This window comes from Vigna unguiculata, chromosome 2 (genome assembly GCF_004118075.2).
Source record: "Vigna unguiculata cultivar IT97K-499-35 chromosome 2, ASM411807v1, whole genome shotgun sequence".
Taxonomy (NCBI): Eukaryota; Viridiplantae; Streptophyta; class Magnoliopsida; order Fabales; family Fabaceae; genus Vigna; species Vigna unguiculata.
Genome location: NC_040280.1, coordinates 33,577,555 through 33,591,702, shown reverse-complemented (window position 1 = coordinate 33,591,702; position 14,148 = coordinate 33,577,555). Strand labels below are relative to the sequence as shown.

Below are 14,148 nucleotides of genomic sequence, written 5' to 3'. Positions count from 1 at the left end.
ATGGGTGGATATCCATAAATATTAAATAAAAATAGCTTAAATGATTTTAAAAATATTTTAGTGCTGACATTTTCTAAAAGTAATTAAAGACTAAAATAAAGTAAAAGAAAGAAAAAGATATGAAAAGCTTTTGTTAATTAATAATTAGTAAAACTAAGCATTTTGGTAAAAGTCTTTAAAGGCTACTAAAGATTCACGTGACAAAACCCATTTTAGTCTAAAAGCTAAACTTTTTATTTCTGTTGGTTATTGTCATTTAATCCAATTCAAAATCCAATTTGTTTCTATAGGTTATCACAATGTTCAATTGAATCCAAAATCTAATTTTCTACTTGATGGTGTATTGTTTAATGAGTTAAGTAATTGTTTTTGTGTAAATGAATACTAAACACTCGATATATTTTATGTATGCAACCCAAATTATTAGATTTTGCAATACAGATGTAATTTACAAAAATTAAAGACAATTTGGACCGATTAATTTTAAAAAATTAATAATTATTTAAAATTTGAAATATAAGATGATTTTTTTTATAATGCGATACGAACTTAAAGAGATACTCATGTTCTCATAATAAGTACATAAATATCAACTGAAGTAGTATTATACATTCAAGGTTTAAATATGTTTTGAATCTCGTATGTTTAAATGTGTTGATGTTAACTTTTTGATGTAAGGGTTATTTTATATTATTATCTTCTTTGATTATCGCCACATAATATTTTGTTACAAGAGATCATGATGACGATATCTCTTATCCAAATATTGATTAAAAGTGATTCAATGTGGTCCTATAGTTAGTTTGTCACAAACGGTGTTAAAATAGTGTCATGTTTCAATTTTTTTTTTAATTTTAATTTTTTTTACATATGTAACTACATAGTTGTGTCACATGGACAAAGTTTCAATTTGATCTCTATATTTATTTTTAATTTCAATTTAGTCCCACTTTTTTTGTAAAAACAGAGCTATAATATTCCTTCTTAAATCACGACTCAATCTATGTTTTGTTTAAATCTTATGTTAATATTATTATTAAAATTAACATTTTTATTAAATATTTCTGAAAATATTTTTAAATTAACTTTAAAATTTGTATGAAATACATGTTTGAGATCAAGTTAGTTAGAGTCTGAATTAAATCTAACATGAAACAAAACACATATCATGCAGAAAAAAAAACATGAACAAATTAAAATTAAGAAGTTGAATAATATAATTATCAAGAATCAAGTATTAACTCTACCAATTCACTCATACGAGTTGTCCTAAATATTTCGTATAGATTTTAGTAAGAATATCAACATATAAGATTCCTATAAAAAGTAAATTGAGTCTCAATTCAAAGAAGGACAATATTGTTTCGTTTATACAAAAAATTGAGATTAAATTGAAACTAAAAATATTTGAAGTATGGGTTGGGTTGGGTGGGCCAGTCCGGTCCGGTTTAGTCTGTTTTGCATTTTTGTCCGTAAAGTATGGGTTGGGTTGGTTTGTTCCACAGTTTAATTTCGGGTTCACTTTTCTGGCTTGCTTTGCAGATTGGTCCACATCTGTGATCAGTGAAATATTTTTTTTTTGTTGAGTAAAATATTTTTTTTTAATTTTTTTATAATAATTGATATTCATTTTCTATCAAAATAATTTCAATTAGTTTAGCTAATCAAAGATAAGAAAAATAAAAAATGAATATGATAGCTAAAGTATAATAGCAACATGTCACCTTACAAGACATCAACATAATAATAATAATAAAAAAAAGAATAAAAGAAACTTAAATAAACAACATGATGAATGATGTAAGAACTAAAAAAATGAGAACATATAATTTTGTAAGCGAACCAGCGAGTCAGCCCGCCCCGCCCCACCTTTAGCCTGTGTGGGCTGCGGGTCTATGCGGGGCGGGCTATTGCGGGTCTGCGGATTCAACATCCCAACCCGCCCCTCGTTTTTTGTGTAGACCTACGGGTCAACCCGCCTGACCCGCCCCGAATTGCCATCCCTAAAGATAAGTAGGACTCACAATAGTTAATTTAAAAAATAATGATGAATTAACATCAATTTAATTATGTAAATATGACATTATTAACTAAATAGTGCCAACTTTTATTTATTAGCATAAGTTATAATTTCACTAAATTACTATTTTATTTTCTTATAATGTCATTGTCAACCTTTAGCAATTTGTGTAAATGTTTGTAGTGTCATTGTCAACCTTTAGCAAGTTGGGTCGATCCCAACCGTAGTGAAATATTTACACTTTTGTGATTGCATACACTTTATGACTACAAGCAGCATTGTAAGAATTTTATGATCAGTTAAAGATATTCCCCCAGGACAAAGCTGATGTGAAACATACAAGAAAAAATGCGGATTAATTGTGGTAAATGATGTGAATACTGTTGTTCAATTTGTTATTACATTGTTATATAACTCATTTATCTGTAAAAGTTATTTTAATATTTACAAACTCTTCCATTTTTTTCTCTCATGTCCTGAGAACATAATTCCTATTTTACACCTCTTTCATATCTGACTTTTAACTTGGGGACTATGATGAAAATACATATTTGTTGCACTGAATGCGCATTTTCTCTCCAAATTTTGGAATATATTCTATATTTAGAACTCAAATAATAATGCATTATTTTGTTTATAAAAAAAAAAAAAAAATCACCAAGCATGTCTAAGTCTAACACATTCTTTCTCATCTTTAACTTGTCTTTTAACTCTTTAAGGCATATACTCCATGTGGAAAAAATACTTTTTTTTTTTTGGAAATTTATAGTCAAAAGAGTGGACCACTACATTGTCCTTTACAAATTGTGGGCTATTTCCATGAGAGAGATGTAGGTCCCAGAAATTGCCATTACAATAGCTATCATTATTATCATCACTATGGCAACCGTCTCACACCCAAATTTCTTGTAAGTGCCCGAAATCTTCAAGTAGCACAAGCATGGAAGCAGAATAGAAGCTGTGACACTTAGAAAGGCTCCAATCAGAGACATGAGAGACCCAAAAAAAGGGACAGCAAGAGCAACAACGGTGGTGCTCATTACCAACACTGTGCTTAGTAAGATGCTCGTCACCCTATTCTTGTACGTTTTCGGAAGCAAGTCTTTCAAAGCATTCGTAATAGGTGTTGCCATCAAAGCAAACTTGGATATGGGATTCACCAAGGTTGTGTATATTGCTAACTTTGAGCTAACTTTGTCCAGAGGCAGGTTCAATGTTATTTGTGATTCAGCCCCGTCACCAAACATTAAATAACCCACTATAGCCATCGATGCATAACCCACAGTGGTTAGGACAAAACATACAATTAGGACCTGCAATGTTCAGAAAACTAAAATTCATTAATTACATGGAAAAAGCAAGAAAGTGAAAGATACACTCTTTACTTGAATATAGGACAATATAGACCACTTCAATTCAAATCAAACATGAGTACTTACGTTAGAGAACTGATGTTTGTTTTCCATCGAATTGTACAATGTGGGAAAGACAGGATGTGCACAATAACAGAAGGCGTACAAGCTAACAGCTGTGGGGAGACCATTCCAATGCACAAGAGTTCCTTTATGATGAAAACCAACTCCATCAAATGTTGCAGTCCATGTTATTGAAAGGATGATGAGAAGAGAAGCAAAAACTCCACTTGCAGATACATAAGAGAGTAGACTCAAGTTATCCAACCAAACTGTGGGCAGAATGATAAGGGCAACCAATATCACAAAGAATTGTTTCCCTGCAATTGTTAAGGCAGCTATCGAAACCTTGGCGTTGGGAAACATGTTACTCAAGTTATCACCTTCTAGAATCAAGAATCCTATTGAAACAAGATATAGTTCCGTGTACATGGATACTGACACTATTAGTCTCCCTGTCTTTCCAAATGCAAGTTCACCTATATCAGGGTAGCTTCTAATGTTTGAGTCCTTATCCATGCATCTTTTAATCAGAAGACCCGTGTAAAATGCAGCAGCAGCAATAGAAAACAGAAGAGCCAAGCTTAACCAGCCTCCTGTTGCAAGAGCATAGGGAACTGAGAGTATGCCAACACCTGAAAATTAAACCAAAATCGCAAACAAAACATTAGCCTTATATTAGGTTATGTTTTTACATAGGTTGAGGCAACTATAAAAGAAACAGATTATATATTTCAATGAGTTGAAAGTAAGTGCATGGTTGTAGGAGGTGAAACCTGCTATTGTATTGAGTCCATTAAGGCATGTACGGAAGAAGGATACAGTATTTTTGGCAGAAGAATAAGAGGCTATGGCTTTCTCCTCATCATTGAGGAAAGGTACACTCAAGGAAGGATTGTACGAATTTTTTTTTGACATTCTTACAAAATCTATCTGATATAGCTGTTGATGAGAGAGAGGTTGATCCTTTTTTTATGTGAGAAGTTTGATACTGGAGTGGCTTGAATTTGCTCTCAGATCTGGTCTAATAAATACATAGAAATTTTGAAGTTGTTTTCATACTTCGAAAGGTCAGAAAAACGTTTATGATATTTCCCAATTCAAAAAACCCTGATGCTAAATATGGGCCACGCGTAAATAGCCTTGCCTTTTTTTTCATACCAAATATGAGTTTGTTTTCAAACTAGTATGAGTGTATTTAGCTTATTTTAAACGGGTTTTTCAACTTACTTCCCCACCTAGTACAGAAGCAACTTCTGAGTACCTTCCCACATCAGCAAATCTAATCCACTATTGGCTATCGAGGAAACAAAAGCACAAAATATTTACTATAAACAAAAGAGTTATTTTGTACATACTTTTAAACTACTGAAGAATATTTAATAATTAGGACATATATATATCATTGTTGTCTTTATGGATACAATACAAAGAAATTCTTACTTAAAATATATCTTTTGTTTAATATTCGAGAGTGGAAAAGAATGATTATGGAGAGTAAACTGAATATTTAAGTGAAGAATGATGGCAAAGTGAAAAGAACGCGGTTGAATCATCTATTGAGATAAGATCAGATAAATGCCCTCTTTAACTATGAGATGAAAGAAGCGTGTAAGAGCATTTTAGGAAAAAATAGGTCCCACTTTGATAGCGAAATTAAAGGGAGAAGCACCGAGTAGTAAGCACGCCGATGTTTCTCTTATTTTAGGATGTTTGATAGTGAGGTCTTCAGTTCAGAAGTATCATTCATTTCATAAATATCCATGTGTTTTAATTAGTTGCAATTATAGTCAATGGTCATTCAACATACGAATGGATGAAAGTTATGGCAACAATTTATACATGTTTTCGTTTCACAAATATACTTATATTTATTATTTATTTTTGCAGAGAAATTAATCAACTAAAATTCTTTTACTTTTAGGGTTTGTTCACTTGGGTAGATGGGTTTGAGAGAGAGGGAGAGGATGGGTTTGAGTGAATTTGAGAGTGAAATGTGTGTTGTTTTTTTGAAGGGATTTATAGGTGATTGTGAATGAATTTGAAAGTAAAGTTTGTGAGAGTTTGGGAATAATTTGATTGATGTGATAGATAAAAGAAATGTTTTAATATATAAAAAAAGTGAGATTACCATTTTACCCTTTAAATAATAAGTAGTATAAATTAATATTTGTATTAATTAGAATTATTTTTAAAATTTTTATCTAATACTACAAATAAATTGCAAAAATAAATAAAATAAATTAAATTTTTTCATAGTATTGTAGCAACACATTAAACTCCACCACCAACCAATACGTGCCTTCATTAGTGGACAAGCACACAAAATCTCTATTTCAAAATCAAATGCTTTATTAGGGTCAAACATGTAATTGCATAATAAATATACACTATTTCCCTTCTTTTCTCTTCATCTGATCGAAGATGGTTGTTACTCTCTCCCCCACAAATCCGTCTCAGCATATCACTCCAAATCTATCGAAACGAACGCCCCTTCCACTCGCTTTTCAATCCTCGTCTACAGAAAATATCTCCAAACGAGCACAGCCTTAGTTATTTTAATATTTTCTATTTTAATCTTCATGATATATATATATATATATATATATATATATATATATATATATATAACTTATTTTTAGTCATTAGACTTCAGATTAATTAATTAAAAAATTAATATATTTTAAAAATTAAAAAAAAAAAATCATAGAAAAATAAATTATTTGTCTTAAAAGCGAAAACATTATTAAATAATAAATTTAATTGACCAAATTTAATAATGACACAAGATAAATGTGCTGAATTCATTCAATATTTGTTAATAAGACAAAAGTTAGATTAGAATAATTGAGTAAAAAAAACCTAATGATCTATTCCATTTTTAAATAGGTAAACGAATATAAATTTAATTCAACATATATTCAACTATTAATCAAGTTAGATTGAATTAATCAAGTTCACAAATTGATCATTACGTATTCCAATTTATATAACAATCATTCTTTTTAACAAAGTTTAAAATAAACATTTTAATGTTTTAAGTTGGAAATATATATATATATATATATATATATATATATATATATATATATATATATATATATATATATATATACCAAAACAATGATAATGAGAGAAGAAAACATCTAGAAAATTCATATCAAAATAAACTTGAATAAAATACATAATAATTTTCAACAGAGACAAGTATTATTATGAACGAAAAGTAATATAATTTAAGTATATATCTTATAACTTGCTCTTAATTAGTTATATATTTAATAATTATTATTTTTCTTCATATTTCTTTAATCTATCAACATTCTGTTTCCGGTTTGTTTTCATGTGGAGTCTAAACCTGGCTAGGAATCAATTATAATTTTTCCTTTACATTATTCTCAAATTAAATATTTTAATCTTTTTCACTCAATTTCCGATCTTTTCTTTTCGTACATATAATATGTGTGTTACCATTTCAAATCTTCTTTGTTTATGTTTTTTTTTATGTATTTGAAAGTTTTCTTTTTAATTTAATAAAATTAGGTCATTTGTTGACCTATTCTTTGGAGGAGAGAGCTCAAATTTAGTTCATAAACTAGGAAGATAACCGCATATGATTCTCTGCGTGTATGCAGTGCTAACGATTTAATAACTATCTTTGTAGCTCTAGAATGTTTCAGTTTATGTTCTTATCTACTATCTGGATATACCAAGAAAGATGTACGGTCTAATGAGGCTACTACGAAATATTTACTCATGGGTGGAGTAAGCTCTTCTTCTATTATGGTCCATGGTTTCTCATGGCTATATGGTTCATCTGGGGAAAAGATCGAGCTTCAAGAAATAGTGTTACTTTATTTCCTGCACAATTTTTGAAGATGTAATCCCTATTTCAATTTAATAATACAAACTAGTCTAGATTTAGAAATTCTTATTCTTACCTATTGCGTTAACAATTTGGTATCAAAACTGCTTCACATGGGCCTAAACCAAAACAATCGAGTGATAGAGAGGGACATCTCAGGGGAAAAAATATGCACCAAAAGAAACTAGGTGAGAATGAGTGAAACACCTGTGAGTTTGAGTGTCAAGAACTTTTTTCTAGAGATGGCATAATCTATCAAGTACGTGCAACCAACAATTCCAAAATTTGATGGGCATTATGATTAATAGGCAAAGTTGATGGAAAATTTTCTTCGATCAAAAGAGTATTGGCACTTGGTCGAGCATGGAATTAGAGTTGTTCCCAATAAGGCAAATGCAACAAAAGTCGAAATCAAGCAATTGATAGAGAAATTTTGGATACCATTCTGAATGATGAGACTTCTAAAAACATTTGGGACTCCATGAAACAGAAATTCCAAGATTCGACACAAGTGAAAAGGGCATAGCTTCAATCCTTACACAAGGACTTTGAAATGTTACAAATGAAGGAAGTAGAATTCATGAATACATACTTTGTTCGAACTTTGAAGATAGCAAAAAATATGAAAGTAGTTTGAGAAAATATGCAAGAGAACGTCATAAATGCAAAAATCTTCCGGTTTACGACAACCAAGTTTAATTACGTGGTGTGCTCCATTGAACAATCTAAGAACATGGATACCATGACAATAGACGAACTTCAAAGTAGTCTTTGGGATCACGAGCAAAGAATGACATTCTCAACAATAGAAAAGCAAGTCATGCAAGTCATTGTTGATGAGAGAAGTGGAAGAGGTAAAGGAAGAGGGAGATATAGAGGATTTGTTTGAGGTAGAGGAAGGGGAAGACAAGCATTTAACATGGCTGAAGTTGAATGCTTCAAATGCCATAAGCTTGGACATTTCCAATATGAGTGTCCGATGTGGGAAAAGAAAGCAAAATATGCTGAAAGGGAGGACAAAGTGGATCAAGAGGATTGTTGATGGTCCATGTAGAACGCAAAGAAAGGAGGAAGGGTGAGTGGTTTCTAGACTCGAGGTGCAACAATCGCAGGAGTGGTAACAAGGAGTGGTTCTCAAAATTATATCCTGAGTTTTATTGATGACCTATCATGTAAAGTTTAGGTATACTTTCTAAGTGAGAAATCAGAAACTTTTTCTTTCTATAAAAGTTTCAAAGGTTTGATGGAAGAGGAGGCTGGAGAAAGTATCATATGCTTTAAGAATAGACACAAGAGGAGAATTTTCTTCAAAGGCATTTGAAGAATTTTGTAGAAGCCAAGAATGAGGAGACAATTTACTGTTGCATACACTCCTCAGCAAAATGGGGTTGTGGAAAGGAAGAACAAAACCATTATGAATATGGTTCGCTTTATGTTGGTTGAAAGACAAGTTCCAAAGATTTTATGGTCGGAAGCAACAAAATGGTGTGCTCATATTCTGAATAGAAGTTCCATAACAGTCGTACAGGAAAAAACTCTTAAAGAAGCATGAAGTGAAGTAAAACCTTCTGTTGATTATTTTCAAGTTTTTGGTTGCCTAGTTCATATTCACACACCAGACTAACAGAGAGCTAAGGTAGATAACAAGAGTAAGCCATGCTTATTGTTTGGAGTCATTGATGAATCCAAAGCGTACTGATTTTTTGATCCAATCAATAGATAAATCATCATTAACAAAGATGTAACTTTTTAAGAAAACAAGAGTTGAAATTGGGAGAAAAATGAAGCAGAAGATCAATAAGATGTTATTGAATTGGAAGAAGATGGAAAGCATAACTCTGCACAACTTGAAGATGCAACAAAAAGTGAGAATCAGTAAGGTACAAAGACATTTAGTACTAGAACAAGCATCATAAATGAATCTCATATCCCAACACTTGAGATTCCAATTGAAGGAAGGGATAGAAGGCACAAAAGAAAATCAATGTGGATGGAAAATTATGAAGAAAGAGACGACTTATCAAATAATGATATTACAAGTGCGCTATTAGTGACTAAAAATGATCTAGTGACATTTAAGGAAGCAGTTAAAAGCAAAAAAAGTGGAGAATTGACTTATGTGCAAAAAGGGGTAAAGGCAATTGGAATAAATGGGTTTTCAAAACCAAACTCAAGGAAAATGGAGAAATTGACAAATTTAAAGCGAGTCTAGTAGCAAAGAGGTATGCATAACACTATAAGGTGGATTACAACAAATTTTTTTGAATCAGTTGCTAAACTGGACACCATATGCATCATACTTTCAATGGTTGTATAGTTTGACTAGGTCATTTTTTAGCTAGATATGAAAAAGCACATTTCTTCGTGGAGACCTTAAAGAAGTAATATATGTACAACAACTAGTTCGATTTGTGGAAAAAGACATGGAAGAAATGGTATACAAATTTTTTTTTAAAAAAAAGGCATTGTATGGGCTTTAAAAAACACAAAGAGCTTGGTACAACAAAATAGAAGCATATTTCTTGCGACATGGTTTTGAAAGATGCTTTTGTGAGCATACGTTATTCACAAAAGTCAATAGAGGGAGGTAAAATTTTGATTTAGTCTATGTGTAGATAATTAATATACACTAGAAATGATGAGATCATATGTGATGACTTTAAAACCTCCATGATGTCAGAATTTGATATGACTGATCTTTGGAAGATGAGGCATTTTCTTGGTGTTGAAATTTTGCAAAATGCACATGGAATTTTTATGTATAAAAGGAAATATGCTCAAAGGTTTTATCTCAGTTTGGCATGATGGATTGTAATGCAGTCAAGAATTCAATTGTCCCAAGAACAAAGTTGTCTAGAAAGGATGCAAGGCCTAAAGCAGATGCTACTCAATTTAAGCAAGTGGTTGATAGTCTTATGTACTTAACTGCAACCATACCAGACTTGATGTATGGAGTTAGTCTAGTTAATCGATTCATGTCCAATCCCACAAAAACTCATTCGTTTGCAACCAAGACAATTTTAAGGTATTTAAAAGGGACAACTGTTATTGGATTTTTTACAAGAAAGGAGAGCATGTATGAATTTGTTTTTTCAATAGGATCTAGGCCAGTTTCATGGTCTTCCAAGAAGTAGACAGTGGTAGCACTATCTACAACAGAAGCAGAGTACATAGCTGCAACATCATGTGCATGCCAATGTATTTGGATAAAGAGAATATTGAAGACCATAGGTTTTAAAGAACATAAGCATATTTTGGTTTCTTATGATAGTAATCTAGTTATTCAACTATCTAAGAATTTAGTCTTTCAAATAAGAAGTAAACATATAGATGTTAGGTTTCATTTCTTAAGAGATCTTGTTAAAGAGAGAAGCATCAAGTTAAGTTTTTGTAGCGCTCAAAATCAATTAATAGATATAATGACTAAGCCACTTAAATCAGAAGTTTTTGACACTCAGCGTTATGTAACGTTTGATTGAGGCAACATAAGTAAACTAGATGTTTTAACATCTAATTTAAAGGAGAGATTATTAATCGTTTAAATATTATTTGTTTCTATTTATTAAGAATGTGATAGCTTTTTTTAATTTAATAAAATTAACTCATTTATTGACTTATTCTTTAAGATAGAGCTAAAATTTAGCTTGTAACCGAAGAGGATAACCATCCATAATTTTATGTGTAGGTTTATTTTCTGCATAGTACTGTAAAGATATAATCACTATTTCAATTTAATAATACAAAATAGTACAAACTTAGAAATTCTTATTCTTAATTACGCTATGTTCTTTATTATAAAAAGTAAAGGGCGATGGAAAAGAAAAAGTAAAAACAAGAAAGTATGACATTTTAGTAGGGTAAAAGTACAAGGACTTTTTTTTGAAAAAGCAAGTGATTAACCTAAGTTACTCCTATCTCTCATCACTTGTTATTCCCATCTCTTTATAATAATAATAATAATAATAATAATAATAATAATAATAATAATGAGGATGATGATGATGATGATAATAATAATAATAATAAGTAACAAAGATATGATTTTAAATTAAATATTTTTATTTTATTTCTCTTCACGAGAAACAAGTTGTATAAAAAAGAACAAATTGGTCGTGGCTGTTTTTTCCTTCTATCTACCAAACACGGTGTTAAGTTCTGCTTGCTCGAATTCGACTAAGAAAGTCTAAGACGGCCCCCCGGCCCTTTATCTACCACTTATGTCCAATGGGATTGGATTTAAATCTTTTCGTGGTCTCCTTTCATCACAACATAAAGTAAAGGTTGACACAAATAATCCAATGGACAACCTGTGACGATCACGTGTTTTCATCCTAAACCATCTAATCAACCACTAATTAATAGAGAATTTTTTATATATATAAATTTGACAAAATTTTTAAATAAAATTAAAATAGATTATTTTTTATTTTTTAATTAAAATGAAGTAATAAAATAATATTTCTTTTATCTAAATAGGTAGATCGTGAAAGATTGCAAAAAAAAAAAAATTGTGTTAAACTTTCATTTTCCAATCGACAGAGTATAAGCTAAAATACTCAAAAATAGGACCTCGTGCTTAATCATTCACCACCAACCACACCGGTAAACGAGGATCTAATATATATAAGTATGTAAGAACATGGATGTAGCATGTTGAGCTCTATAAACAACGGCAAACTCAAAAAGGATTATAAAAAATAAAATCTGCATGTATGCGAAGCAGAGAGAAGAGCACAGAAAAAATGAATAGTGAGTGAGAAGACGAGAAATAGTACCTGACAAAGCATTGAGTCCATTGAGACAAGTATTGAGGAAAGATGTGGTATTTGCAGAATCTGTTTGAGGATTTTGATTGCTTTCATGGCAGCGTAGGGTTTGGTCTTGGATGAGGGGAAAGTTAAGGTTATGGTTTAGTTGACAGTGGGCAGCATCCATTGGAACCCTTGTGATGAAAGAGTGAGAGTATTATAGGTTTCCACTGTTTTGCTTATAAATAAACGATAACACTGCTGTTCTCTTCTGCAAGTAATTCACTTGTTGTGATGACCGTTATAGAAAACTTCCCCATACAAGACAAAAATAAAAGGCAAAGGGAATAAAATAGATTCTTTTTTATTAAATTAATAGTTTGATCATAATTTTAAAAACATCGTAGCTTTTCGATTTAAATATAGAAACTTCCTTTTATACTTTTTCCTTTGATTTTTTTTTCTATGTATTTAATTTTTTTAATCATTATTTAAAGTTTATTACTATTCGAATCAACAAATTGTTGGTGATCACCGATCTCTAAAAAAATAATTATTGAAAAATATTTCTTACTAGTAATATGATAATAGAAAAATTAAACTAAATTGTAAAATAAAACTGAGTTTAGAAATAATTTTTATAAAAGGTAAAAATTTGCATAATTCTTATAATTAAAATATATGTATTTTTCGAGCACTAGAAACATCTTTAGTTCTGAAAATAAAAATTATAAGAAATAAAGAGGGGTTAGGTGCTACTTCTAATTGTGGTCAGGGGACTGTGAGGCTGCGTTCAAATTCGTTGTCGGTGACTTGGTTGAAGAATCAACTCATTTCTCTTCGAAATATCTAAATGGTATATTTGGTTTAAGAGGAAAAATGGTAGAGGGACAAAATTTTACTAGTTTTCTATTGTTAAAAGTAGAAGGGAAAACTCCATATAAAATTATACAAATAACCAAAATAAAAAAGTAGATGTAGAATAAATGGATTTTTTTTCCTTTATTAAACTTCCTTATGGTGTTTTCTTTAAAAAGATTAGAAGAAAAGAACATGTGTGACATTCCATATTTATTAATATATATATATATATATATATATATATATATATATATATATGCATATAATTCTGATAATATATTATCCAAATATATTTTAAGGTTTATAAAATATAGTAAAATAATAATAATAATAATAATAAATTATTTGAAAACTTGTATGTAATATTAAATATTATTGTGTAAAGTATATCATCACAAGATTTTCAAATCAAATTAAATTGGTAAGTTAACCATCGTCTTGAAAATATCTCCCTCTCTATATTTGTATATTCAATTCAATCTCAAATTCATACATTTTTACATGTTTTTTATCTCAACAAATTTAAAGAAACTATATTATATTTCTTAGGTATGAAAACTTTTGAACTACTTATGATGTTTTCTAAGGGTTGTCATTGCAGATGATAAGTTTGCGTTCTGAACACCATCCAAAATTACGAACATCTAGACACAATTTTATAATATCTGAAAACATAATGCTAATATAAAAGTTTGATGCATCAACAGAAGGAAAATATAAATTAATACGGAAAATTTTGGTTGTACTGTAATTTAATATTTAAAATTTAGAAATATAGTTTGAGTGTTAAATTGTTTACATGTGTAAATTTATTTGCAAATACATTTTGCGATATAATAAATTTCTGACTAATTTATTTCTTAAATTTAATTGCTCTTAAGAAACACTAGTGCAGAATCGTGTTTTTACATCGTCTTATAAGTTTCGGTTATTGCGGAATCGAAGCCTATAAGAACGCGGTGACATTTTTGAAAATTTTTAAACTCTTTTGCCTCGGGTCTCAATCCAACCGAAGCCTATAAGGGCTTTTATGATTCGGTTATCACTCAACCGAGACCTATAACGCGTCAGAGTTACCCAAAATTTCAAAAATGCCACTGACAGCAGAGGCTTTGGCCTCGGGTGGAATAGGATCGAGGCCTATTCCACTTTATGCATCGGTTATTAATTGAACCGATGCCATATCCCTTATTTAGGGTTCCAAATTCGCGAACCCAGCACTGTTCATCTTCGTCCCAAACT

At 30.4% G+C, this 14,148-nt stretch overlaps 1 protein-coding gene and 1 long non-coding RNA gene across 2 annotated transcripts; both read right to left on the bottom strand.

Moving 5' to 3' along the window:
* Positions 1-2,753: 2,753 nt before the first annotated feature.
* Positions 2,754-4,519, bottom strand: LOC114168626 (amino acid transporter AVT1I-like). Its single transcript, XM_028053516.1, has 3 exons — positions 4,209-4,519; positions 3,460-4,067; positions 2,754-3,333 (listed from the first exon to the last, which is right to left on the bottom strand). Exons 1-3 carry the CDS (start codon positions 4,348-4,350, stop codon positions 2,818-2,820), a joined length of 1,266 nt encoding a protein of 421 aa, XP_027909317.1. The 5' UTR covers positions 4,351-4,519; the 3' UTR covers positions 2,754-2,817.
* A 1,147-nt stretch (positions 4,520-5,666) lies between these two features.
* Positions 5,667-12,359, bottom strand: LOC114168635. The gene is made up of 2 exons (XR_003600732.1): positions 12,073-12,359; positions 5,667-5,950 (listed from the first exon to the last, which is right to left on the bottom strand). It is a non-coding gene; the product is annotated as an uncharacterized LOC114168635 (long non-coding RNA).
* Positions 12,360-14,148: the final 1,789 nt, after the last annotated feature.